This window comes from Apiospora marii (genome assembly GCF_038362585.1).
Source record: "Apiospora marii strain CBS 49790 chromosome Unknown utg000003l_segment0_segment0, whole genome shotgun sequence".
NCBI lineage: Eukaryota > Fungi > Ascomycota > Sordariomycetes > Amphisphaeriales > Apiosporaceae > Apiospora > Apiospora marii.
Genome location: NW_027117374.1, coordinates 5,518,554 through 5,542,887, shown reverse-complemented (window position 1 = coordinate 5,542,887; position 24,334 = coordinate 5,518,554). Strand labels below are relative to the sequence as shown.

The following is a 24,334-nucleotide window of genomic DNA, read 5'->3' as shown; positions in this document are numbered from 1 at the left end:
TGGTACTACCCCTACAGCCGATTTGGCGATAGTTAATTAATAAAATGGTTAATTAAAAGGGCGTTAATTAATTAAGGGTTAATTAGTTTATATTTTACGATAATTTTTAACGTTATAATTTATATAAAAGCTTTATTTTTAACAATAACGTTAATAAAGTTCTATTTTTAAATATAATATTAATAAAGCCGGTGAAATTAAATTTAATTATAATAAACGATAATAAATAATAATATACAATAATATAATATAATAATAATAAGCTCGAAATAGCTTAAAAATAATAACTTAAAGAATAACTTAAGGGATAAAGTTTAAAGTTTCAAGATTAAATTTAAAAAGGTTAAAATAAATTATAATATAAAATTATTAATAAAGTTATCGATAAAAGTTCTAAAGTAACGATATTTCATTAGATTAATTTTTAACTTTATAAGATTAACTTTTAATATTATAAAAATATTATTATATTAAAGATATTCTAACTTTAATTTCATTATATTAATTATATTAATTAATTATTAATTATTTAAATCTTTTAAATCTTTTACTTTTTTTATAATATTTTTTAATAAATCGATATTAATTACTTAATATAACGGTGTTAATTAGTTAATTAAATATAAGGTTAGAATGGTTGATTGCTTGACAACACTGCTAGTATCCATGTCTTACGCCACGTCACGTGGACTCCGTGAGCCTCTTGGATTTCGCGGATCTAGTGGATTACGTGGCCTTCGTGGAGCTCGAGACGACCGATTATGTGTGTTGCGCGGAAATCGATACGGCCCGAGATACTCGTACATCACATGGGACATCTCTTAGGTGCAGAACAGATGAACAAGGAACTTCCATGGGTTTCTACCTAAGGGGTAGACGTTGAGGCCACCGCGAACTGATTTTCTCACTTTTACTGCTTTCGGTATATGGTCCCTGGCCCTTCATTACAAGCCGGACATGAAATCCCCCAAATGTCTCTCCTCTGGTAATCCATCCCAGGAGCTCAGCAGAAGGCCAGCGACATCTATGTCTAAATCATCCCACGTGTGAATCGCTCTGCCGGTCTCCAGGCTACGCTCTGCGTCATCCTCCACACGTCCACTACCAGAGAGCCCATCGCCGCGCAAAGCGTTGACGTCAGGGACGGCGAGCAGGTCTTCCTCGTTATCATCATCATCTAGCGCGCCGGGCGACTGGTCGATCACTGCGTGTAGTCCGCGGTCAGTGCATGATTCGCGGCGATAGCTATAAGCGACTTACCATGGTGTAGCCGATTCTCGCGCATATGGTCTCCTTCTTCGGATGCTTCATCATCTGCGAACGGTTCGATTCCGCCATCCTCGTTAACGCCCAACTGCGTGCGCTCCGGAGGGGACGAGGCTCTTGGGCGACCCTCATTCCCCACCACAGGTCCCTTCCGAGGTCGGCCTGGAAGTCCGGTGCGTCGCTTAGGAGGTCGACCGCGAGGAGCTCCTGTGCCTCTTTTTGCTGGTCGGGCGGCTTGGGATACAGTTGCGTGAGGTTTGGGGCTCCTGTGCTTCACGAAGGGCTCTACGGGGCCTGCTGATATACCTGCTGCGCTGCTTCGGGTCTCGGCGCGAGAGGTTGTGGCGCGCAGCTGAGGTAACAGTCCTTGGGCACGACGCTCTGTACATCACACGCGTAAGTCGAGAAGTCCTGTACTGATACGATCGCCACGGCTGCCACGATCGCCACGGCTGCCACGATCGCCACGGCTGCCACGATCGCCACGGCTGCCACGGCTGCCACGGCTGCCACGGCTGCCACGGCTGCCATGATCGCCACGCCTGACTCGACGGCCACGCCCACGGCCACGATCCGCGGCCAACACGTATCGGAACGCTTACTTGTTCGCGGGACTTGGATCTGCTTACCTTGCTCGCGTTCCTTAGTGGGTCGACCACGTCCGTATGAGATGGGTGAGTCGGCCATCTTTCAACGTTGACTGGGAAGAGAAGATGATTTCCCAGAAGTTGGTGGGAAATGCCGGCTGTTGTTGGGGTATTGATCATCTCAAGATTTTGGTTGTGCCCCAGGTACCCAAACAGAAACAAGAGGAATTTGAAGCTAAACAATCCACATCGCTCCTTCTAATTGGAAATTGGTCAACCAAAAAGAGAAGGCACCTTCCAACTCCTTCCAGTTGGAAATTGGTGGGCCAAGAAGGGAAAACGAACAGCTCCCCATTTGAAAAGAAAATCAACTTCCCAGGTGGGAATTCAGGTGGAATTCCAATATGAATGCAAAGATATTGAATATTCTTCCCTCTCTATTTTCCCTTTTCTCTTTCCCACCTCACCTTCGTTTTTTAATTGGGTTGTTGGAAACAACCAGCTTGACAGACTACAATTAAATTCCTACTGCCAGACAAATACCTGGTCACCAACCAATCATACCTTCCTAGTCACCAACCATTACCTTCCTCTTCACCAAACATACCTAGTCCCCAACCATACCCAGTCACCGACGATGGAGAAAGCTCGAGATCTGCGTGAGGTGTTGAAAGACAGTCCTGGGGGTATAGGCAAGCGATTGCGCACGTTTTGCATGCAGTACGATGACCTCGCGATTGACGGTATTCGCGAGCATGACGCGGCCGACCCGATACGATCAGAGCCGACTTTCGTTATTGCCGGTCTTGCACGCTACCTCCTCGGCGTCGGTTTCAAGCCGAATCGTCAAGACGAAGAGCACAACCTCATCAAGCTCGCATGGCACGACTTCGGCCATGACGAGAGTCTCGATAAACGCCTCATGAGTGTTTTCCTCGCAAGCCTCAGATCCCCAGACCAGAGATCCCGTCACGAACTCGCCTGCATCGATCTCCACGAGATGCTTCATCACCCCGATGCCGGGAAGGTCTTGTTCGAATCGGCCTGCTTCCGATTAGTCGATCCTGTTTACCAGAGAGCGAGCCCCGGAGCCGTTCTCGGCGCGTACCAGCTGTCAAAGGACGAAGTGTTCAGACTGGGTGACATCACCTGCACCGGCGCCGCGAGCCCACAACACTGCATCGAAAAGCTCTTCGGGTTACGCGAGCTTCACGTTGTGGAGGGACAAAAGCACTGGGTCATGCCCGACGTGCCCGACTTGCCCGACGGCGATATTAGCGTACATCGTCGACATCTCCTGTGCTCCTTTCCCCCTTTCCTCAAGATCAAGATGGAGGGTCGTTTCGATTTCTCGCCGCACGCCTGCAAAGACCTCTTGCGCCTCGTGGTGCGCGCGGATGCCCAGGTTGCTAGCGTAGGTGAGCCCATACAGATTGCGCAGCTATCGTACGAGTACACCCTGGTTGCTGTTGCCTGGGGGAACGGTAGAATCGCCGATTTCACTACGTACGACGTGCAGGGGCGCATTCGATCGTCCACGATTTCCAGGCCGATCTACCCGGGCGATGCGTACCTTTTCTACATTCGAATGAGCAGATCGGTTCCCCTTGCTAGCGACGACGAGTTGGAATTCAAAGGGACGGGAAAATAAGATTGAGGATTACAGGAAGGGTATTCTGAGCGATCAGAAGGGATTAGCAAGCACGAGGGTATCTTACGCAGCGAAAGTGTCAGAAAGGAAGGACAAATTGATGGATGCCGGCGTGGTAGGATGAGAGACCCGTACATTAATGACATACACTTCGCGTCCTACATATCTGCGATGCCTGTTGGATGTGATCCGTGCCCATACGGCGTGATCCTCATACTATGCCTGACATGATTGATATGCATGATAAGTATGGCCTGCGTGGCACGCGCAACCCGCGTGACGTGCGTGACTTTCTGACGACAAGTTTCTTACAGCAAGGCAGGCGGTACATAATCAGAGCGTCCTTATTGCACCAAATGACACCAATACATTTGCGTTTCACCTTAGATCGCTATGGTGCCCTCGCAGATGCCAGTGACCCTCGTGGATGCATCGTTAACCTCACAGCGGTCGATCTCGTTATCCACGCGGCTTCCGATGTCGCTGGACCTTATGCTTGACGGAGACGACGTGACCTTCGGAGGGTACTCTTGGATGTAATGCGGTTTTATAGGGTATCACCCTCTTAAGATCTCCGTGCCAAGCGTGACCGGCATGACGGGTATGACGGGCATGACGGGCATGACGGGCATGACGGGCATGACGGGCGCGACGGGCGCGACGGGAGCGACATACATCACACGTATGACATGTATTGGGCATACACTTCAACAAGATCACAACAAACGATGTGGAGGGTCTAAAACACTATGCACAGTCACGATTCTTTGTATTCGGCCCTCAACGGCCAAACATAACGGTACCGACTGCTACTTATTAACATCGAATGCCACGCCACAGTATCCGTGTTTCCTCGATCACTGTAAGTTGACCCGTACCACTCCAGACATTACATTCCAATTGCGAGACCAGCAGCCTAGGCAGTGGCATGTTTCGCCTCTATGGCCCTCTTGCAGATCGCGCGGGTCGCCCGTATTTAATCCGAAAAGCGCTTCTCGCCGAGGAGGGAATAGAGACAGAGATCGAGATCTGGGATATGGCGCATTTCCCAAAGCCGCATTGCAGCTCCCATGAGTATGAGTTCCGTGCCAATTCGGCCCTTCGGGTCGTATCGTAGTTGGTGGCAGGCTTGTCAGCCAGGTTCTTGACGCCTTATGATACTTCAGCATGAACCTCGTGCAGCTCGCGACAGATCCGGATGTAGTGGACGATGGTCTGCTCAGCAATGGTTTTAGGGCGCTTTCCCGGCCCGTAGTGCAGGGCGGCCGTGAGGCAGGTGACCAGGCAGGTGAAGAAGGCCAGCTCCACGGTAGACTGCAAAACCCCCATAACCATGGGCATCTTCTCAGCTGGGTCCTCGCTTCTCAGGCGGAGGTCGATGGCCGTAATTGGACACACTTCATCGGGGATATCGAAGAGCTTGTGGCGTTGGTCCTCGTCGAATGTGTTAATGACCACACCCAAAATATTGGCGTTGTGACGAAAGATGTTGGTGCCCCGGACGAGAGCAATAGCCGCCTCTCCGAGGTGAGTTGCATTACGTTGGAGCGAATGAGTGGCGTCGATCAGAAGATACATCTTCTGCTGTTCGTCTTCCAGATTGCCTGTAGCTAGAAGCAGCATTTGCTTGGGAAGGTGACTGATTGACTCAATGCTGGTGTTGGTGACAAGGTCGATGACGTCGTCGAGTCTCTTCTTCTGCTCCATTGTGACCGAGCCATGATCCATACCCTGTTGCTTGGGAGGGGTTTCGATACCCGAGCGCGGGCCAAGATTTGTGACCTTCGCAGTCGCGAAGAGTGCAGTCATCTCCTGTGTATCAAGCTTCTTCTTGGCGTCAATGATTATGTCCTTGAGTGTCTCGGCCTCTGCCTTGTCTTTGGCGGCCTGCACATCTTTTTTCTTGGCGCGACGGTCCATGTTGAGTAATTGTTTGTAGCTTGGTGGGATGTTGATTGGAAGAAGGGCCAAACGGTTTCAAGGAAGTTGGTGAGAGAATGAAAAAAAATCAGAACAGGTAGCGAGTTGGGTATCTAGTGAATGGAAGGAAAGCTTCGGAATAGTTGATGGGGATGTGAAAAAAATGTTTATGTCGGCGGTTACTCTTCCTCACGCAAACTCGATGCCTTTTGTAGCAGTTCCAGAAGTGGCCGCTCCATTTGGGGGGCGCGGGGGACAAGCAGAGCTGAGGCATGTTAAGCATCAGCCCAGACCGGACTCCAAATTGGGACAACTGCCACTACAGTGTCAGCCAGCCATACGAGCCAGGTCACCAGGGAACTTTAAGGTAAAATACCAAATCAGTCCCGCTTCCGTGCCGGAGCATGCCCCACTTCCAGCCGCCAGCTCCCACAACAGGATGTAAGATACCAGATCGACGGCTCTGATCCTACTAGGCATGATATATATAGGTCGACTGGTCCGGCCACCAGTCGTCACTAAATCACAATCCCAGTTACTAACGATTAAAGCAGTACATTAGGAATTAAATTAAATGAAGAGCTATATAATATAAGTTACTTCGCCTATAAATTATAGATTACTACCCTTTTATAAAGGAGACGCCTGGCATGAGCTAAAGAGAGAGAAGAAGAAAAAAGGGAAAGAATAGAACGCAGAAGGACAGAACGTTATGGTAATTCCCAACTAGGAAACTACGTTAGCCCGATTCATTTCTTAGGGGTATAAATACTGACTCTCATACGACATCATCTCATTCATCTTGTTTCTTCACCTCTCCTCACCTCTGCCACTTCTCACCTCCACCACTCTTCACCTTTTCATATTTCAACAACTCAAACCACCAGACCCCTAACCGCCCGATTCCATCAGGTCTCCGAATCGCTCAACGCGGACAGCTCGATCAACGCAGAAAGCCCCGATAACGCAGACGGCCCGGGAAACACAAACGGTCCGATAATCGCAGACAGTCCGGATAACGCAGACGGCCCGAATAACGCATACAGCACGGGAATTACAGTCGGCCCGGGGAACGTGGATTTCCCGGAAATCAGAGATAGCCCCGAAATCGCAGATATTCCGGAAACATATGCGCAGAGACTAGTATAACTGCGACAAGTCGTTATCATGGCCGATTTAACAGATATCCAGCAGAAGCTGCTTGAGACCCAGGGAGAGATAAAGGAGCTGGACACGCAGCGCGCGCAAGAGGAGGCGAAGCTCCAGGGTTTCCGAGAGGCGTCCGCGAAGTATCACAATGACCCAGCCATCGCTGCGGCCATGCAATGCGAGACCAACGGTGCTTGGGAGCGTATCACCAAGATCCAAGCTCGCCGCGATGAGTTGATGGAGGAGGAAGAGTTATTCCGATTTCACATCAGTATCCAGTCGTCGCAGACGCAGGGCACGGAGGGGGCTGACAATGACCAGAGCGTCGCGGCGAATGGATCCCAGGGCAACAGAAAGAGACCCGCCCCTGCTGACTCGATCCAGGCCACGGCTAAGCGATTCCGCGCGTACCGAGGTAATAGTCGGATCGAAATCGACGAGATACTTTACGAATCGCTGCCGTCTGATGAGATTAGAGCCGAAGTCCGGGCGATCATGAACCGAAACGACGAAGCCGCCTACTATGCCCGCCAAGTAGACCGCGCCAAGTTGCTCCGCCCGTTCTTCAAGGACGGCACTATCGCCATGGATCGGAACATCACGGTGAACGATTCTTGCGAGCTGCGCGGCATGAACGTTGATCGCGAGTTGTTCCTGAGCGACGAATGTCGCAGCCGGACTGCAGTTCAGAAGGATAAGAAGACAGTCCTGGATAACGTGGTCGCTTTGTTGAGCAACCGCGATGTTAAGTCGGTTTCCCACGTACCGCTTCAGATGCGGGCGATCGATGCCGCGGACCCGGAGAAGGCTCTCCACCATGCCCGCCTTGATTTCCTCCTCCAATGCGTACGCAAGCTGCAGATGGACTCGGCTGTGATCGGCCAGCAAACCTTGGATATCGCGCACATGGTCCAGCCGGCCAACGGTACCCGGCAGCTGGTCGAGGCGCTCAACACCACGTACGACATGCACGGTATGAACGACGTGTACAAGGTGGCGCAGGGCGGAGGCGAAGAGATTTTGCGCGCCGCCGGCAGCTTGGACCATGCGGGCCGCACCCGGATGATGGGCAGACTGCTCCGATCGTCGCTGGTACTCGCCAAGTACACCTGCCTGGCGACGTGCCTCACGCACGTGGTCGCTTGGAAGTTCGGCAGGATGGTAAGCGCCTTCGAGCCGGTAAAGCTCTCAAGCCTCCGCGAATGCATGCGGCATTACAGAGCGCTTCGGGTCGTGTGGGGCGACTATTGCTATGACAACCGGCCCGTTGACATGGAGGATTGCGGTCTGCACTATAACCCTGACGACGCAATCCGCGGCAAGATTGGAGATAAGCTCGTCACGGATAAATTGGGTGAGCTAAGCTACGTGGAAGGGATGGACGTATACTTCTACATGTTCTTGAGCTCCACGGACTTCAAGGATTAAGGGGCGGAACGATGAAGTGCGATAAGGGAGGGCGGGTTGACAGGTGACGCTTGCTTGGTCTGTATGATACGGTTCCGATATGGTTTGCGAGATGTGTTCATTGCGCGTTTTCGAGACTGAGGCGCGGCGGCGCGGAGAACAAGGGGAGCGCGGTGAGCGTGGAGAGCGGGGCCCACGAGATTCGTTCCGATGCCCCGGAGATGGATGGCCTTTTCAGGTATCTCGGGCGATTTAGTTGCCGGCTCACGAGCAAAGAATTTGCGCCATGGATTTTCGAGAGACATGAATATGCGACTGGTTTCATAGGATGTACTTTAATTTACCACACTACGTTGGTGGTCTCCGAGCACACGCGACTCGCGAAGTCCGTGCGCATATTTCCGGGACAACTTTAATTTGACGACCTGCAACTTTAGAACTTCTCGCAATATTTTGGCGCCTCGTACTACTACGTTATTATGTATACTGATGTATACAGCGAAGCGTAGCGTTTGCTTAAAGCTAATCTCCTGATTCTTTTCCCCTCAACACTGATTTCATCACCGAAACTTTCTTTATTTCTACGTGTTTTCTTTATACAATCGGTCTACCGCGATTTCCCCGTCGTCCCCGTTTCCCATGTTTCTCAGGTTTCCCATGTTTTCCATGTTTCCCATATTTCCTTTGTCTCCCCGTTTTCCCTGTTTCCCCTGTTTCCCATGTTTCCCATGTTTCCTTTATTTCCCTTGTTTCTCATGTACCCCCTATTCCTCTAGATCTCCCCGTTCCGCCCCCGACAATCTGAAATACATGCGGGAAAATGGACGACTTCCAGCGGGCTAACACTAAAAAGGGCAATATGATCTCGGCTGGTGGGTGGCTCGCTATAGATCGCCGGGCCCAAGGCTTATTGACCGGTTTATGGGCGGCGATTCCACCTCTTTTTCCCATCTTCCGATTTCTGTCAGCAAAAGGGCATGCCAAAAGACACGAGCGCGAGCCGGACCGGGCTTCAACGACACATAAATTATAAGCACCTCAAGTGGGTCCGTGAGACTTACTTTGCCCTATATGCATATCTGCTTCTTCGCCCTTCATCAAGGCGCAAAGCGGCAGCTCTGACCTCGGCAGCCCCGAGCGGATCACGCACTTCTCGTGAAGTGATTTCCCCTCGCATCGGCGAACTAAGGACGTCGGTTAAGAAGGCAGATTATCCCAGCGATATCGCACAAACCTTTGATTCCCCAGAGGGCCGCGCCGCGATATTGGGCATCTTGCGGTCCTTGGGGACCGGGAATCCGGTCTTCCAAGAGTTTTTACTGTTGCGGCTTCTGCAAGCTCCGTGTACGACGCGTCTCACGCAGACAACGCGCTGCAAGCTCCGTGTACGACGCGTCTCACGCAGACAACGCGCCTCGCGTGCCTCGTCCGCTTTCCAGATTGATGCAAGTTCCATAGCTTACGCAATCTTCGTGTGCTTCGCAGATCAAGCAGCTCTCATACCCTACGTACGTCGCGCATATCGCGCAACAGTACCTGATCGCCGCCGTTTCCGGTCCGCGGCGGAATTTATTTTGACTTAAGCACTAGGTGAACCGCGAGCCAAACGTGCGTCGCGAGCCGCACTTGGATCGCAACGCTCAAAAATTGCTCCGTTGCGAATAACAACCATAGCAGGGTAGAACTGGCAGTCACGACCGGTAATATCGCCTAAAAGGGTTAGCCTATACTGGGCTTATGCCACCAATAGCTTTGAAACGATCAAGGCTGTGATAAATTTCTTGCTCCCTAATATATTAGATAGCAGTAAGAAAAATATCACAGTTGAAGATAATGGTTCAATTTCTACGCTAGTTTCTATTGCCTTTTATAAGTACCTAAGTACCCAGCTCCTTCTGGATTCTGCAGTATAAATACCCCCAGTTCTCACCTGATGCTATTCCAAATCTTCTCCCAACCACCAACCTCCATCACTACCTCAAAGGATAATCTACTCAACTATCACTAACTCTCAACTTCATCTAAGCATACTTTACCCATCCACACCCCACCCGTACATACAGTATCCGCCCTGCGCGTCATTCATGACTCGATTGTTCAACATGGCGCCCATAACGCTTGAGACCCTCCACAGAGCCGAGGCGACCATCAAGTCCGTCAAGGCGCGCGTTATTAACAAGGAACACCAGTACAGGGTCAACATCGAGTCGCAGCTCAAGGCTCACGAGTCCGAAGGCACCGCCCCCTCTGCCGAGCTGACCGCGAAAGCCAACGAGGCCTTGAAGGAAATCCAGGGCCTGGAGGAGCATGTTCGCCACCTCGCAGCTGCACTTAATGACCAGCGAGCCCAATTCTATTACGCCGAGCACATGACTGACCGTATCAAGTTCGAAGAGACCAAGCACGAGGAGGACGAAAAAGACGGTCTTTTCCTGGCAGGCACGAAGCGCGCTTGCCAAGCGCAACGTATATGGCTACGTCGCCATCACCAGCTACAACAAGGTGTTGACCCGATCTGCAGACATCGACAAAGTCAACAAGGGGGAGAACATGACTGTGAACTCGTTGTCTCCTCAGGGCAAATCGGCCCTCGGCAAGATCATCTTGCTCCTTGTCAGCCAGGAGGGCGAGTCCATCACTCACTGCCCCCAGCAGATGGACCTCCTCCCCGCGAGGCACCGCAGGACACGTCCCACGCGATGGGTCTGCTGACCACTTGCCTGCACAGAATCCAGGAGGATGCGCCTCTTCTGGGAGGCAGCATTCTGGCCATACTCGAGGGTAAGATGGGCCGCGGCACCTTCGCCGACCTCGAGGCTTCCCTGAAGAGCACCTTCAGCGCCGTCGATCTCCGCGCCGTCCACGGCACACACGCCGGAAGTCCCGTGGACCAGGTCTTGTCCACCCTCGGCGGTGAGGACAGCGACGCGCGCAAGACCATGCTCCTGCAGCTGCTTCAATCCACCCTCGTCTTGAACAAGTATGCTTGCCTCGCCACCGCCCTCGCCACGGCCATCGCGCCGAAGCTCGGACGCGGCAAAGACAACCAGCGCCGCCAGGCCATCACGCTCCGCGCTCTGCAGCGCTGCCTGAACTACCATCGCAAGCTGCACCGCTCGTTCGTCGACCACACCTCCGGCTACCCGCAGCTGGCCCACGCGCTGACCGACACCTTCGGCTACAATAAGGGCGGCGCGGTGGGCGCGACCCTCGCCAACGACACCATAAAGGGCTGCTTGGAGAAGCTGGGCAAGCACCCGGACATCAACTGCGACCTAGTCAAGTTCCTTGGCTCGGTCGGCTATGGTCTGGACTAGAAGGGGGAATATGGTGGTCTCGGATAGTTCGTGGGAAAATGACCAGGGAGGGAAGGAAAACTTGATTACTCTGTAACATAGCATACGCGGAAAGCGCGATGGGCGCGAAGCCAGATACCCGGGGACTATTTAGATAGCCCCAACCTCTCGTATGCTTCGAGTTAGTCTAATGCATTCGCGGTTCACTTTATACTGTATTCCAGTGCAGTATGGTAAATTTCCATATCCCGCGTACATACATATACTTCAAATGAGCGCCGCGCACACCGTGACGTTGGATTTGGTGGGTTTTCCTTGGCCAAATTGACAAGGAAATTCGACGCGCATGGTAGATCGACCGTAGTCAGTTCCCTGGCCTATTGTACGAGAGTCACATACCCCGGGTCGGACGCGATGTCGGGCTCGATAGGCACGCAGTCGTCTGCCTCCCGGCCCTGGTGGTCGCTCGTGGTTCTTTTGTTCAGGGTGGTACGACTGTAATCGTCTTTTGCCATTCGCCTGCCATCCGGGGTTAAACAAGTCGCACCCACGCGGTTTCGGTAGTGTGTGATTATCGTGGGGCTTTCGATCGTGGGATGGTTCTGTCCGGTACCCATTCGGTTCGGCTGGGGTAAGGATGATGTCGGTTTCGATAGCATCGTGACAAATTCTCATTTTCTTACTCTTGTCTCGTCTTTGGGGGTATACTTGGTTACTCGTAGGGAAAAGCAAGTTACGGTTTAACAATGCCCAGACAGCTCTCGGCCACGTTGTCTATTGATTGACCAACTGCGATAGCCCTAGACGAGCACGATTTCCACGACGGAGCGGGAAAGATATTCATATTAGGACCTACTCGAACGAATCAGCGTAGCATTTATAGGATAAGTGCAAGGGGAGATCGGGTTAGCACCAGGCTTCATTGTACGTAAACGAAGTTACAGCGTGCGTAGGGCGCGCATCCCTGACATAATCTCAAATTGATTACCTCCGACTTTGGGATAGACTAAAAACACCCGGCGCGGTGGCCCCTTCACCCGTCTGTCCCAGGTTTTCTTTCCTCTTCCAGGCCGACTTCTCCGTCCTTTCTGTTTCCCTCCTCCCCTGTTCCCCTCTATTATCCCCGTCTCCCTCCTAGACTGGTTTCTATCCCTTGGATTGTCATGTAGGGCATTAGGGGCAGTGAGAACGTATACACCTTCTATATTCTTACCGGGACGAGTCAGATGTCCCGTAAGGCGCGGATTCTTGCCATTTGACAATGATTGAGAGTCTCAATCTCCTTCTCCCCCGCCAATGATGGATGTATCATGCAAGTAATGGGTTATCCAGCTACCCTTTTGTAAAGGTAGCTTGCAATCAAACTTCCCTCGCCAGTTCTCTACTATCATGGCCACGAGCATGCACTCATACGTCACTTGGAAAATGGTTTAATGCAATCCATTTCTTGACTGTGCTATGGCTATGCAGACTATCATCGTAAACTCAAATTCAGAGACATAGGGGGAACAATCTAGTATGATGTCATATCTTCGTTTCCCCCTTTCCCCCTTTTCCCCTATATCCGTACACCAGGCTGTATCAACCCCCCTAGTCCTGTGGTGAGACCTATCGACGCATGGACATCCTTGAAAGGAAATCCTTCCGTCACAAGTTGCGTCTGGTGCCCGCTCTATAGCCATGCTCAAACCCGTCGACACGGCGAAGGAACTTGGCTGCCTCCGTCAACTCGCGAGGGGAAGTGTTCTCCATACGGGACTGTTTCACGAGCGTCTTGACGGGCTCGGAAAGCTCATCCCAGCCTGGTACTTGCCGAATCACCCGCTGTCTCTTTCGGTGGGGTAGCTGGTCTTCTTGCTCCCGAATCATTTCGCGGGTCCGCTTGCGCGACGTCTCGAAGGGCTCATCCTCTTCGTCGGGGAACTGATAGATCCGGGCTTGGTGTGCTTTCTCAAGTCTCTTGATCGTCTTCGCGTCAGGGGCGCCATCTTCAAAAACCTCGATCGGTGAAGTATCCCAAGGCTCTCTCATAGACATCGGTATCAGTATGAAATGCCGCTTCGCCTTGGGATCTAGCAAGCGGCCGGCCCCGTGCTGCCGCATGTTGCCGATCAGTTGTACCGTGTTGCGTATGGCCTCATCTCGGGTATTGGCGCTTTCCTCGATATCCAGATGCTCCTGGAATACCTCACAGTCTGGATCGATTCCGGGGCTGCTGAGCGCCTTCCAAATCCGAGGTCAAGAGTCTCCCGACGACCTTAGGACGTTGCCGGTCGATAAGCTCGAAGCAACGGGTGGCATCGATGGAGTCATCGTGGATCTGGCAGTCCAAGCCACGGCTGTGTTTACCCGTGCTGTTCTCAGTCTTCCAGGATGCAACGGCGAACTCAAGCGGGTCGTTGATGAGTACGGTGCCCATGGTGACGGCTCGCGCGAGGCACACAACGAAATACACCAGATACTTGGCCAGCGAAGTCCTGTTGAGTAGCCACGGCCTAGTCCCAATCGCACGGTTTTCCGACCAATAGTTGAGGAGGCCAACTTGAATAACTCCCAAAGGCAGGATATCGTGTGGATGTTTTCTCCTGAAATTCTGCAACAGAGCAATGAGTTCATCATCCCAATCAAACTTCTCGAAAGCGTAAACCGTGTGGTATGGGAAGCAACCGCGTGAGATGTTGTGTTCGCACAGGAAGTCGCCTTTCAGTAAGAATCGCTTATCCTCGAAAGCCGCATCACATAAGACCTTGGGTGCGGTCGGTATCCGGAGGGCCGCTAGTTCTGCCTGGTGCTGAGTTCGGATATCATTTTCCGTGCCTGCCATGGCCGACTGGTTGAGATATCCCTTGGCCAATGATAATTGTCCTGGTATGCAGTAGAGCCAGAACGGGTTGACCGGCGACTCGTGTGGTCGACCCTTGGCATCGGTAACCATGACCTTGGCCTCTTCGCCCACCTTGTCATTTACCGGTATGTCGCCGGCACGTGTGCCCCGTTTTGCTTTCAGTCTCACGAGACCTCCGTTTCTTGGATACTCCCCTACGCTGCCAGCTATGACGCCCAGGTTGACGCCGCCGCCCACGTATCGTCCGAGTGGGGACATATCCGCTGATGCCTCCTCATTGTCGCTGGACTCTTCTGACAGCTCAGAGTCTCTGCTTGGCATATGGAGAAACTTGAGGCTGCGGGGTATGACCTCTTTCAAGAAGTACTTGGCGCCGTTCTCGGCCTCCACTTCGGCATGATCTTGGGCCTCAGCCATGATTAATCGTTAAACTGTGGCAGAAGGATGGGATGTTGGTGGGTGAATGTCGACTGGAATCTGACGCGCACGAAACTCGGGAACCGGGAATGTAAGTAGGAATCTGAGGTTGGCTGCCAAGGACGACAGTTCGTGATGAGTTGGTTGGCGAATGCGAATAGTTGTTCCTCGGGAGGTCTTGATACTGGCGTGATTCGGCAAACCAGATGTAGTTGGTTCGAGTTGATTAATGATGGCGGACAAGAGCCAATTTTCAACTGCTGATATTGATGTGGATGAAAGTATGGTTTCCGCCACGTATGAATGCTGGTTTTGGGGTTGGTCGTTTCCCACTTGTGTTTTTTCTGTGGCCGAGGCTGTTAAGAAAGCCTGTACGGAAATTGTTGAAACAGCGTAAGCGTGTGAAATCAGGGACGTACCCGGAATTGGGTTTCTTTTCACCTCCCCTCATTGAATGTAACTTTTGAAATTCTGCATTCAATAGCATTTAATTCCTGGCGATTGAAGTTCGGGGCCCAATTACATTCATCTCACCTGCACCAGTGACTATAAATTCGCGTCACTCACACCTCGAGCTACTCAGGTCCTTCTCACAACCTTTAGACACCTTCTAGTAAGCAAACACTTCCCAGTTCTGTTGCTTCCTCCCTTCGTCGCCCAAAATACCACAAGGGCTATCTGCTCCACACCAAACTCCTTCTCAATTATTCCCCCGACTTTCGGCGTTCATTCCTTTCTGTCCCAGTGCTGGTTCCTCATTACCCCGATATCTGATTGGAGAAGGAGTGACCGTTTTACTCGAGGTAATTCCATTACCCCCTCTCAAGAAAGCCTGTTCATTTCACAAATAAATGCTAACGTCGAGAGTCGATAGAACCAATCTTGGTGCTACTCTCAGCACTTCATTCGTCGGGTCTTACATCCCAACACAACACAACACAACACAACACAATCACAATGGCCGACACGACTGCAGCCCAAGCCGTGCGCGACGCCGAGGCTCGCTTGCAAGAGCAGCAACTGGACTTTGACAAGACCGAGTTCTACTATCGAGCCCACGTCAAGTCCGTCGTCGACGTGTACAACAGCGAGAACAAAGAGGTTCCCATCGAGCTGCGCGAGCAGGCCGACCGCGCCACTCATAACATCCAAGAAGCCAAGAAAGTGTTGGCCTCCCGACGTGACGACTTGCGCATGGCGCGAATTCGCCATTGCGCGCACCGCACCCGCCATGCTGACGAAGCACCTGAAGTCAGCAAACGCGACGCCGACGCCAGTCCGGCCGAGAACCGAAAGCGGGGTCCGCCCGACGGCCTGCTGCCGCGCATTGCGAAACGACTTCAAACCAACCATGTTCACAGCAGCCAACCCGAGCCGGGAAGAACCGCCGCATTGCTCGCGCTCCTGATGGACGGCACTCTAGCCCCTGGTCCTAGGTTCTCTGACCGTTCCCTTTGGGGTCTGGCCAAACATGAAGAAGTTATCGAGGCTTATTTCAAGTTCGACGATGAAGAATTCGACAAGGCTGCTGAAGAACAATGCGCTGATCTCTTGGAAGCTATAAGAGTACTTCTGACCCAAGAATCTCTGTCTAGCGATTTCAACCCCGACCAGATGGACATTCATACGAACATAACATTTGATATCCCCGCAGAATTCATGTCGTATCTAGCCCATTGCGCCTACAGACTACGAATGGATTCCCATGTCATAGGCAGAGTTGCTATGTCCATCTCAAACGGTTCGGCTTCAAGTGCTGAGATGGATGACTTCAGAACCTCGCTGGATGAAACCTTTCCATACGGGCAGCTTCACTACATTTTCGAAGTCCCACGCGAGAAGGATTGGACTGACACCCTTTTTGGTCTTCTTGCCAGTCCTGAATCTGAGGTTGTGGAGGATACAGTCTGCAGGCTATTGCTCACCGCCACAATTCTCGCCAAGTATTCATGCCTGGTCACGTCGGTCGCTGTCGCATTCGCCACGTCCTTCAAACCCAAAGGCGAGCTCGCCGAAGACGCGGTAAGAGCTTCGGCCATTACAGAGACTCTGGAGCACCACAAGGAAGTTCTCAATTGCTTTCGTGCAGTAAAAGCACAGGCTCCCCAGGTCGTTCTGGAATTTGTTTATGAGCACTACGACCCCTTCACCAAGGTCGGATACTACCTCAAAAAGATCGGATTCGGTCGCCGGCTCGGGCCACTGTTTCCAGAACTGCCTGCCCTCGTTACCTTCTTGAGCACGCCCGGTTATAGTTAAGCTATGGCGATAGCGAATAATGTCCTACTTCATACGGCATATCCTGACGCAGGACGGAAGAAATAGTGAACAACGGGTCACTAGCCACTAGTCATCGAGGTTTGCCAGATCCCGTGACGGGAGGAACACATGGAGAAACCGGAGGGCATTTGTATAATAGCTAGTCGTCTGCAAAGATCAACGGGGCAGATCATAGCTATGCGATTCGCCTGTCATGGCCCAAGATAGGAGCTTGCTATGAGACACAATTGCATACGATATTCATCCCGTACGTACCATGATCATCATGTGATTTGCTCAGCATCCCCTTAATGGGGGGAAGCACTGGTCCCATCGGTTGTCTTGTACTGCACATACTGGGGATAACTTAGTACTTTTGGCAAAATGTTTATTCCATCAGTTACGATGACTGATTGGAAAATGTCATTTTGACTATTTACGTGAAATAGTATGGATAGTTGACAGTGGCATGACACTCCGTGGATGGGGGTAATTTAGTTGACATCGTGTAGCCCCGCATGCTGTAGTCAGTCAGGGAATATGCAAGGTGGGTGTGACAGATGTGGACGCGTCACTGGCCCTGTTCAACATTGCAGGTGGTATAGCCCTCTGGTACACCTATCAGAACCGGAAAAAATGTTGCAAGCGAGGCGAGGTATCAAAGCTATAATCAATAGATAACTAGTTCCCAAAATGGCGCCGGTTCGCAGCCCCAGGCAGTAAGGGAATCAGCTGCAAGAACTACAAAGTGAAGAAGAGTAAATAACAAAAACCCAGAAAAGGAAGGGGAAACACCGGTTCTCATTGCATTCAATATGGCCGTACCTCACTAGCATTAAGGAGAAGCTGCGTTGAATGCAGCTCTGTCACATTCTCAAGTACTTAAACAACTAACAATCTTTTCCTTCTCCATCCGCAAATCTCTTCCTCTCTCACACACACATTGACACTTTGCACCAGTACAGTCGACTAGATTGTAGGTTCCGGCCGGCCCAATTCGACCTTCTACTTTTCTCACCCACGCGTACATCAGGCACAACTACCTAGTCCTACGAAAGACAACGAAGTAGACAAGCACGCAAACCATAACGCCTCACCGTTTTCTGCCCGGATCAGTAAGTGACGAGATAGAATACCCTCACAGTCGAACCCTAAACCCTGTTTCCGCACTGGCATTCTAACTTGATCAAAGCACCATACATAATGGCAGACCGTAATGCTGTTGACCCATCTCGTTTCCTCCCCAACACGTCGTATCTGAAGAAGTACTTGGAAATTTTGCGGGGTGAAGAAGCAATCATCAAAAAGATCTTAGAGGACAGGGACAACAAGGTGAAAACATGGTCGCAGAGAGCAGAAAAGAAGATCTTCAACCATTCTATGAGCATGGGTCGTCAGCTCAAGGATGCATACCTTCGCCTCGGTGGCGACGACAAGCAAGTCCCTGCCGCGTTCAACGAGGAAGAGGTACCCGGCGAAAAGCGGGGAGTCCCTGAGGACATCAACAATGGCTCTGCTCGAAGCAATGCTACGGACGACGCTGCAGGAGCCACTAACGACCTGCATCCACCCGTTGTGCGGGACGGGGGCCAACCCAAGCGCAAGGCCGACAGCGTGGCCGAGACCAACACCCCCAGTAAGAAGATCAAGGACGTCGCAACGAACCACGAATCCGATGAGCTCCCTGGAACGACCTACATCCCATCGCTCGCGGGTGGTACGATAATGCAATCCGCCCTGAACGTCCTTTACCGGGGCCTGAAGATCACACCTCAGCAAATCCGACAGATCGACCTATCTGAAGCGCAAACCCCGAGACAGGCTCTGGCGGACGTACTCGGCGCTGTTTCATTCCTCGCCAAAGACGCCTTGACTATGCTGAAAGAGATCCAGGCCACGCCGTCCGACGGGTATCCATCTGCCCATTTCACTAGAGCGCTGCGAACGACCTACCAGGACCATGAGTTGCGCAGCATGGGACTCGGCTTTGGCAGCTTCGAGCTGCCTCGACTATGGAAATCCACCGTCGCCTTCCGCAAGGATCTGACTACCTTGAAGCACAAGCTGTACCACTGGCTTCTGGACCTGTCTCGATACACAATCACGGCTCTGTTCATGATGGCTGCGCTGTTACAGCTGCCAGCCTTCAAGGGTGAGCCTTTCATTGACTGCCCAAGCGAGTCGTATGTCCAACAGGACCTTTGGAGAGCGCACGTCGAGATGGACTTTGCCATGGACGAGATTCACAAGGGTGCCGGGACCATTGTCGACAAGGACTGCTGGGGACGGTGGTTTCGCGCCCCTCGCCATTCTCTCGCGCAGGGCGAGCTAGGCGAGGCCTTCTGCGCGTTCATGGCAGACAGGGAGCGGGACTGTATGGAAGACTTCGTCTTACATGGTAGCCGACCCGCGGAGATTTGTGAGAAAATGCTAGGTCGGACCAGTTCAACAGCCTGAAACTACGACTCAAGTAGCTAGACGTCAAGTAAAGAAGTAGGCGACCTTTCGCCATGGATTGAGAACGACCTTGCGGACAATCCGAGATACTTTCGTTTAATCTAGGGCTTTTCCCCCGCCATAATTTGCCATACGCGCCCAGAACACCATAGTCCTGTTGGCCAATAACAAACACAACTAAGTATGATGTAGAAAAAAGTATTTGCGCTCTCCGGTCATACGATATAGGATGCTCTCAGCTCGTTACGATGTAGACCGGTCGAAGCGATGGAAGAAGTATGCTGCTTCCTCCAAATCGTCCGAAGTCGTATCGAGGGCGCGAGCGACGCGCAGGATTTGCTTCACCGGACCGCTGAGACTGTCCCAAGCAGTGGCTTCCTCCATCGCCTTCTGTCGCTTTCGATTGGGCGATCCGCGCTTGTCATCAGTACCGTCGCTCCATTTGCGCTTGCGAGTCTTCACGGAGGGGCCAGTAACCGCGTCTTTCCCGTTGTTCCCGTTGTCCCCGTTTTTGTCGTTATGGTCCTCGCCGAACAGTGGAATGTCTTCGAGGTCCAAGTCGGAGTCGATGTCTGGGTGTGTTTTGATTTCCGCGTCATCATCATCTCCTTGATGCCCGCTATTACCGTCGTGTTCCGAACAAACAAAGTCCTCGAGGTCAGAAAGCGCAATGCTTTCCGAGCCTGAATAGGAGTCGGGAATAGAATCCGAATGATCTGGAGTGATTGGGCCGCCGCACTTCACGCAGCATTCGTAGAGCTTGGGTCCATCGGCTCCAGCGCGTGACGACTTGTCAGGAACCAAGTCGCCTGGAGCCGCCTGCGCAGAACGATCTGCGGAATCGACACCACGCGCGCCACGCGCAGTCGCGGCCGACTCGGGTTGCGCGGTCGAGGTTTCTTGGGTCCCAGACGCATCGTCCGCTCGAGCACGCGCGGCAGACTTCTCGAGGAGCTTCTTTTTCTCCGCGGATAGTTCCTCGACGTGCGCCTTTTGGCGTTGAATCGCCTTTTGTCCCGGCTCGCTGGGGGGATGGTGGAAATACGTCATGCAATAACCATGTATTCTCCGCGCGATGACTAGTTCCTTCTCGATCTCCGCAAGTCTTTCGTCCTCCTCGTGCGACAAGCCGGGTGCGCCAGAGATTTCAACAGTCTCCGATCCGCCGTCGCCGCCACTGCGCCGCTCGGGGGGTGCGGAGCGGCCTCGGTTCGCGTCGCCCTTGATCATCACCTGAGGCTGCTCTTGGGTTGTCGACATCTCTGCTCCCACTTGGTCAATTCGGAAGGCAGCTTCGATTTTGTGGAAGGGAGGTGGGGTTGGGTAAGATGATGCTGGGGATGATGGAACTTTGACAGAGTTTTTCTTAGTACGTGAAAGTTGAAAACTCCATTTCAGTATATATGACTCTTTGGACAGAAAAGAGCGGTGTCACTTGTCATTACAGTTTCTTTCTTTCACTTCTGTTGTTTTTGACGTATACCATATCACCTGTCAGAAATGAACAAGTTCCAAGAAGAAGACTGGCACGGTACGTTTGAGTGACTGTCTATCTCTTTGAGCACACAAAGAGATAAACGTGCCAAGAGCGATAGATCGAACGGAGAGACGACAGCTCAAATACGTGAATTCTGTTGGGCCGCCTTATACCACGTAGCATATCATATTACACGAAGAGAATGAGATGCGGAGGATATGACATTATCATAGTGAACAGCCGAAAGATAAGTAATATCCAAAGCATACGTCCCCGTACTGCGCCACCCCTTACAACTTGCTATCCTTCCACACCGGCTTCCGCTTCTCATTGAAGCTCTTGACGCCCTCAACCATATTCTCCCCCTTCTCGATCCGGCCATACCACCCCTTAATCAGCATATCCGTCCCCATCTCAGGCCCAACCCCTTCCCATCCCAGCTTCAACCCCTCACGACTAACAATAACCGCATCCGGACTATTCCCCGCAATCCTCCCCGCCCACTCCAACGCCTTCGCGACGGCATCCCCCCCAGCGGCCACGACCTCGTTCACGAGCCCCCACTCCTTCATCTCCCCCGCCGTGTACGACCCCCCGCCCAGCGCCATCTCCGACGCCCGCTGCCGGCCCACGCTGCGCGCGAGCCGCGGCAGCGCGCCCGCCAGCGCGATCACGCCGATGGTCACCTCGGGCAGGCCGAAGCGCGCCGAGGCCGCGGCGATGACCATGTCGCAGTTGATGGCCATCTCCATGCCGCCGCCGAAGCAGATCCCGTTGGCGGCGGCCAGGATGGGCTTGGCGCCGCCGCGGTTGCTCATGCCGCCGAAGCCGCCGCGGGGCATGCGGGACGTGGGTTTGTCGTGCGAGGATGTCGCGTCTTCAGGCTGCTGTTGGGGCGTGGTGGTGGTGGCGCCCGAGGCGGTGATGCCGGCTTGCGACGGAGCGCCGCTGGGGGAATTGGCGGTGGCGGGGCGCGTGTTGATGGCGTTCCACTCTTTGAGGTCGGCGCCGGCGCAGAAGGCGCGGCCGGTGCCGGTGAGGACGGCGCAGCGCAGGCTGGGCTCCTCATCGTACCAGTCCCAGAGCCGCTCCAGGGCGAAGTGCTGGGGGCGGGGGATGCAGTTGAGCTGCTGGGGGCGGTTGAGGGTCACGAGCAGGACGTGCGGGGCGGGGAAGGGAGACCAGCGTGTCCGGCACGGCTGGGGGCGGTGAGCTCAGGCTGGAGGGCAGGCCTGGGGTGTTGTTTGGGGGAGACATGGTCGCTGGCTGGCTTAGGTAGGCGCTGCTGAGACACGGGAACAGCGGTAATCTGTCAGAAAGAAAGCAATTGCTCGCTGGCTATTGAGAGGCGTGCGCGGTGGGTAAGCGGGCAGACGTCCGGCGGATTTAGTGCTAACGGGCGCAAGTCTTCTAGAATCAAAAACAGCGGTGCACTTCGTCCCGTCAACGTGTAATCGAATGCAATTCACCAAGTGGAAGAAAACATGAATGGCATTTCAAATTCGACTGATTGATAGCCTCCATGAATTCGTGGTAAAGTGAAAGAGTTGCGAGATGACGTTTGCCACGTTCCATCGCAATTGAACCTCGGCACCCCCAACCCTCCGCAGTCTTGGCCCCCACTAATACCCCGGGCCAAACTCAGGCCACAGCGTGTTTGGGAAACCTTCAGGGGTAATTCCCCACGAACACTTGCAAAACGTCCTTGTCAAATTGAAAGACGGCAATTGCGGTATGAATCGCTCAACAACGATTTTCAGGATCATATTGGGGATTTTCATAGAGTACATTCATTCATTACCACTTTTACCAATAACGCCACGTTATGCAGATTCAAAATGTTTGAGTCTGAGTACTCATCATCCGCCATGCTTACAGCACGCTAGTCCGCTGCGGTCGCACTCGACAGCAGGCGTCTCTGCTCCAACTGCGGCCACCTCGCGCCAAGCGACATCAGCCACAGAATGATTAGCTGAAGCACCAGAGGCAGCTTTGCTTCTTGCAAGAGCCTCTCGATCTGCTCGGAGCTCGCGGGAGCATTGCTGGTGTTATCCTGTTCTGTCGAAATATCACGTCCCTGTTCCATTGAGCTGTCCGCGTCGGTAGGGGTTCGCGCCGGCAGCTCAGTGTCGTTTCCTGTCCCCGTCAGATCAACGACTCCCGATCGGAATGGCTGCCTCGTTCGCCCCGTTTGAAATATGTTTCTGGTGGGGGCCTGTCCCAGGGATAGCACTGCCATTGCTCCAGCTCGTAGTTCCTCCGCCTCCGGTGCCGTCAGTCGGTTTGTGATGTACGACTGCTCAATCGACTCGTCCCCATCATCTGCCACCTCTTCTTCAACTGCCACTTCCTCCGTCTCCGCGCTGGCTTGGTAGAGCTGCTCCTGCCCGGTCCGTATGCGAGGCACCCGCGGGACTGGTCGCATATTAGCCAGAACCATCTCGTCGGGTATCGACCTCGCCAGCTCATCGCGCGGGGTCTTGTAAGGATTGTCGCGCCCCCCAAAGTTCACCATGGTCGTCGCCGTCCGGGGCTCCGCGAAGAAGTTGAGCCGGTTGATGCTCTGCTTCGCCCGGTGTTTCAACTCCGACGTCGTGCTGTCCAAGTGGCCGCTTACTTCCACCTGCATGAAGAACGGCTGCCCGTCGTGCTCGAAGGCGAACGCGGTGTGGAACGTGTTCGGGTGGTCCGACTGCCGCTCCAGCTGGTTCTCGTTGATGTCCCAGCGCATCGTCTTGGGCCGCCCGGAGGCGTCGTGGGACATGGGCTGGCTCGAAAGGCGCCAATTGCTCCGTATGAACTCCTGCTGCTGCGACTCCTTTCCGACCCCGCCAATACCCCCGAAGCCGCCCGTGTTGATCTCCGGGATGAACGCTTTCCGCGTCGTTTTCAGCACCTGCACCGTCTCGCCGTGCAGCTGATCGGGGCCGTGGTGGGTGATTTGCACGGGCACCTGGGGCTTGGGCGGCGGTTTTCCCGACGCGAAATGGTTCCGGAGATCCTCGTCTTCGTCGTCCAGCTTCAGCTCCACCGTGGCGCCCTGGAGCCGACAGCCCGGCGGCTCGGTGAAGACGAGATCTAGATACACGACGCCGCCGGGGTTTTTGTCTGGGGATAGGACGCCCCAGCGCGACTTGGTGAAGAGGAAGTTGCAGGCGACTTCCATGGCCCCGATGGAGCCTTTGCCCAGGTGATAGCTGGAGCCTCGGACCTGGTCGAACCGGCCAAAATCGTATTTGCCGTACTTGCGGCCCAGGTGCTTGAAGCGCTCTCGATGCGAGCGCGCGACGCCGCTGTATACCGGATGTAGCGTGCTTCCAGACATTATGGGTTTTTCTTGGTTCTGTCTAGCAAATGGATCTAGAGAATTGATAACGATGGAATTTACCTGAGGAGCAATTGATCAACGAGAAATATTAGCGACTGAGAAGCGAGGAGTGCGAGCCTATGAGGCTGGGGACTCAGGTGACGCAGGCCTTCAATTGCTTAGATCCCAGTCGGGATCTGCGCCTCTAATGCATGTGCCAGGGAAGGCCTGTAAATACTTGATCTCACCGTCAGCTGAAGCCATTGGGGGCCAAAACACGACATGGCTGAGCGGGC

The 24,334-nt window shown here is 53.0% G+C and overlaps 13 protein-coding genes across 13 annotated transcripts; 5 read left to right on the top strand and 8 right to left on the bottom strand.

The window, feature by feature from the left end:
* Positions 1-944: 944 nt before the first annotated feature.
* Positions 945-1,953, bottom strand: PG985_005283 (uncharacterized protein; the record flags this gene model as incomplete). The annotated part of the gene is made up of 3 exons (XM_066825052.1): positions 945-1,204; positions 1,261-1,647; positions 1,896-1,953. 3 exons carry the CDS (start codon positions 1,951-1,953, stop codon positions 945-947), a joined length of 705 nt encoding a protein of 234 aa, XP_066688212.1.
* A 537-nt stretch (positions 1,954-2,490) lies between these two features.
* On the top strand, positions 2,491-3,504 carry PG985_005282 (uncharacterized protein; the record flags this gene model as incomplete). Its single annotated transcript, XM_066825051.1, has 1 exon — positions 2,491-3,504. One exon carries the CDS (start codon positions 2,491-2,493, stop codon positions 3,502-3,504), a length of 1,014 nt encoding a protein of 337 aa, XP_066688211.1.
* A 383-nt stretch (positions 3,505-3,887) lies between these two features.
* PG985_005281 (uncharacterized protein) lies at positions 3,888-4,145 on the bottom strand (the record flags this gene model as incomplete). The annotated part of the gene is made up of 2 exons (XM_066825050.1): positions 3,888-3,999; positions 4,066-4,145. The coding sequence occupies 2 exons, from the start codon at positions 4,143-4,145 to the stop codon at positions 3,888-3,890; spliced, it is 192 nt and encodes a 63-aa protein (XP_066688210.1).
* A 526-nt stretch (positions 4,146-4,671) lies between these two features.
* Positions 4,672-5,118, top strand: PG985_005280 (uncharacterized protein; the record flags this gene model as incomplete). The annotated part of the gene is made up of 1 exon (XM_066825049.1): positions 4,672-5,118. The coding sequence occupies one exon, from the start codon at positions 4,672-4,674 to the stop codon at positions 5,116-5,118; it is 447 nt and encodes a 148-aa protein (XP_066688209.1).
* Positions 5,119-6,591: 1,473 nt separating this feature from the next.
* Positions 6,592-8,001, top strand: PG985_005279 (uncharacterized protein; the record flags this gene model as incomplete). Its single annotated transcript, XM_066825048.1, has 1 exon — positions 6,592-8,001. One exon carries the CDS (start codon positions 6,592-6,594, stop codon positions 7,999-8,001), a length of 1,410 nt encoding a protein of 469 aa, XP_066688208.1.
* A 2,081-nt stretch (positions 8,002-10,082) lies between these two features.
* On the top strand, positions 10,083-11,297 carry PG985_005278 (uncharacterized protein; the record flags this gene model as incomplete). Its single annotated transcript, XM_066825047.1, has 1 exon — positions 10,083-11,297. The coding sequence occupies one exon, from the start codon at positions 10,083-10,085 to the stop codon at positions 11,295-11,297; it is 1,215 nt and encodes a 404-aa protein (XP_066688207.1).
* A 1,626-nt stretch (positions 11,298-12,923) lies between these two features.
* Positions 12,924-13,379, bottom strand: PG985_005277 (uncharacterized protein; the record flags this gene model as incomplete). The annotated part of the gene is made up of 1 exon (XM_066825046.1): positions 12,924-13,379. The coding sequence occupies one exon, from the start codon at positions 13,377-13,379 to the stop codon at positions 12,924-12,926; it is 456 nt and encodes a 151-aa protein (XP_066688206.1).
* A 28-nt stretch (positions 13,380-13,407) lies between these two features.
* On the top strand, positions 13,408-13,764 carry PG985_005276 (uncharacterized protein; the record flags this gene model as incomplete). The annotated part of the gene is made up of 2 exons (XM_066825045.1): positions 13,408-13,422; positions 13,471-13,764. 2 exons carry the CDS (start codon positions 13,408-13,410, stop codon positions 13,762-13,764), a joined length of 309 nt encoding a protein of 102 aa, XP_066688205.1.
* Positions 13,765-15,063: 1,299 nt separating this feature from the next.
* On the bottom strand, positions 15,064-15,891 carry PG985_005275 (uncharacterized protein; the record flags this gene model as incomplete). The annotated part of the gene is made up of 2 exons (XM_066825044.1): positions 15,064-15,084; positions 15,505-15,891. 2 exons carry the CDS (start codon positions 15,889-15,891, stop codon positions 15,064-15,066), a joined length of 408 nt encoding a protein of 135 aa, XP_066688204.1.
* Positions 15,892-18,108: 2,217 nt separating this feature from the next.
* Positions 18,109-19,107, bottom strand: PG985_005274 (uncharacterized protein; the record flags this gene model as incomplete). Its single annotated transcript, XM_066825043.1, has 3 exons — positions 18,109-18,555; positions 18,751-18,807; positions 19,012-19,107. The coding sequence occupies 3 exons, from the start codon at positions 19,105-19,107 to the stop codon at positions 18,109-18,111; spliced, it is 600 nt and encodes a 199-aa protein (XP_066688203.1).
* A 390-nt stretch (positions 19,108-19,497) lies between these two features.
* On the bottom strand, positions 19,498-20,514 carry PG985_005273 (uncharacterized protein; the record flags this gene model as incomplete). Its single annotated transcript, XM_066825042.1, has 1 exon — positions 19,498-20,514. One exon carries the CDS (start codon positions 20,512-20,514, stop codon positions 19,498-19,500), a length of 1,017 nt encoding a protein of 338 aa, XP_066688202.1.
* Positions 20,515-21,021: 507 nt separating this feature from the next.
* On the bottom strand, positions 21,022-21,988 carry PG985_005272 (uncharacterized protein; the record flags this gene model as incomplete). Its single annotated transcript, XM_066825041.1, has 2 exons — positions 21,022-21,861; positions 21,929-21,988. 2 exons carry the CDS (start codon positions 21,986-21,988, stop codon positions 21,022-21,024), a joined length of 900 nt encoding a protein of 299 aa, XP_066688201.1.
* Positions 21,989-22,613: 625 nt separating this feature from the next.
* On the bottom strand, positions 22,614-24,056 carry PG985_005271 (uncharacterized protein; the record flags this gene model as incomplete). The annotated part of the gene is made up of 1 exon (XM_066825040.1): positions 22,614-24,056. One exon carries the CDS (start codon positions 24,054-24,056, stop codon positions 22,614-22,616), a length of 1,443 nt encoding a protein of 480 aa, XP_066688200.1.
* Between the last annotated feature and the right edge of the window lie 278 nt (positions 24,057-24,334).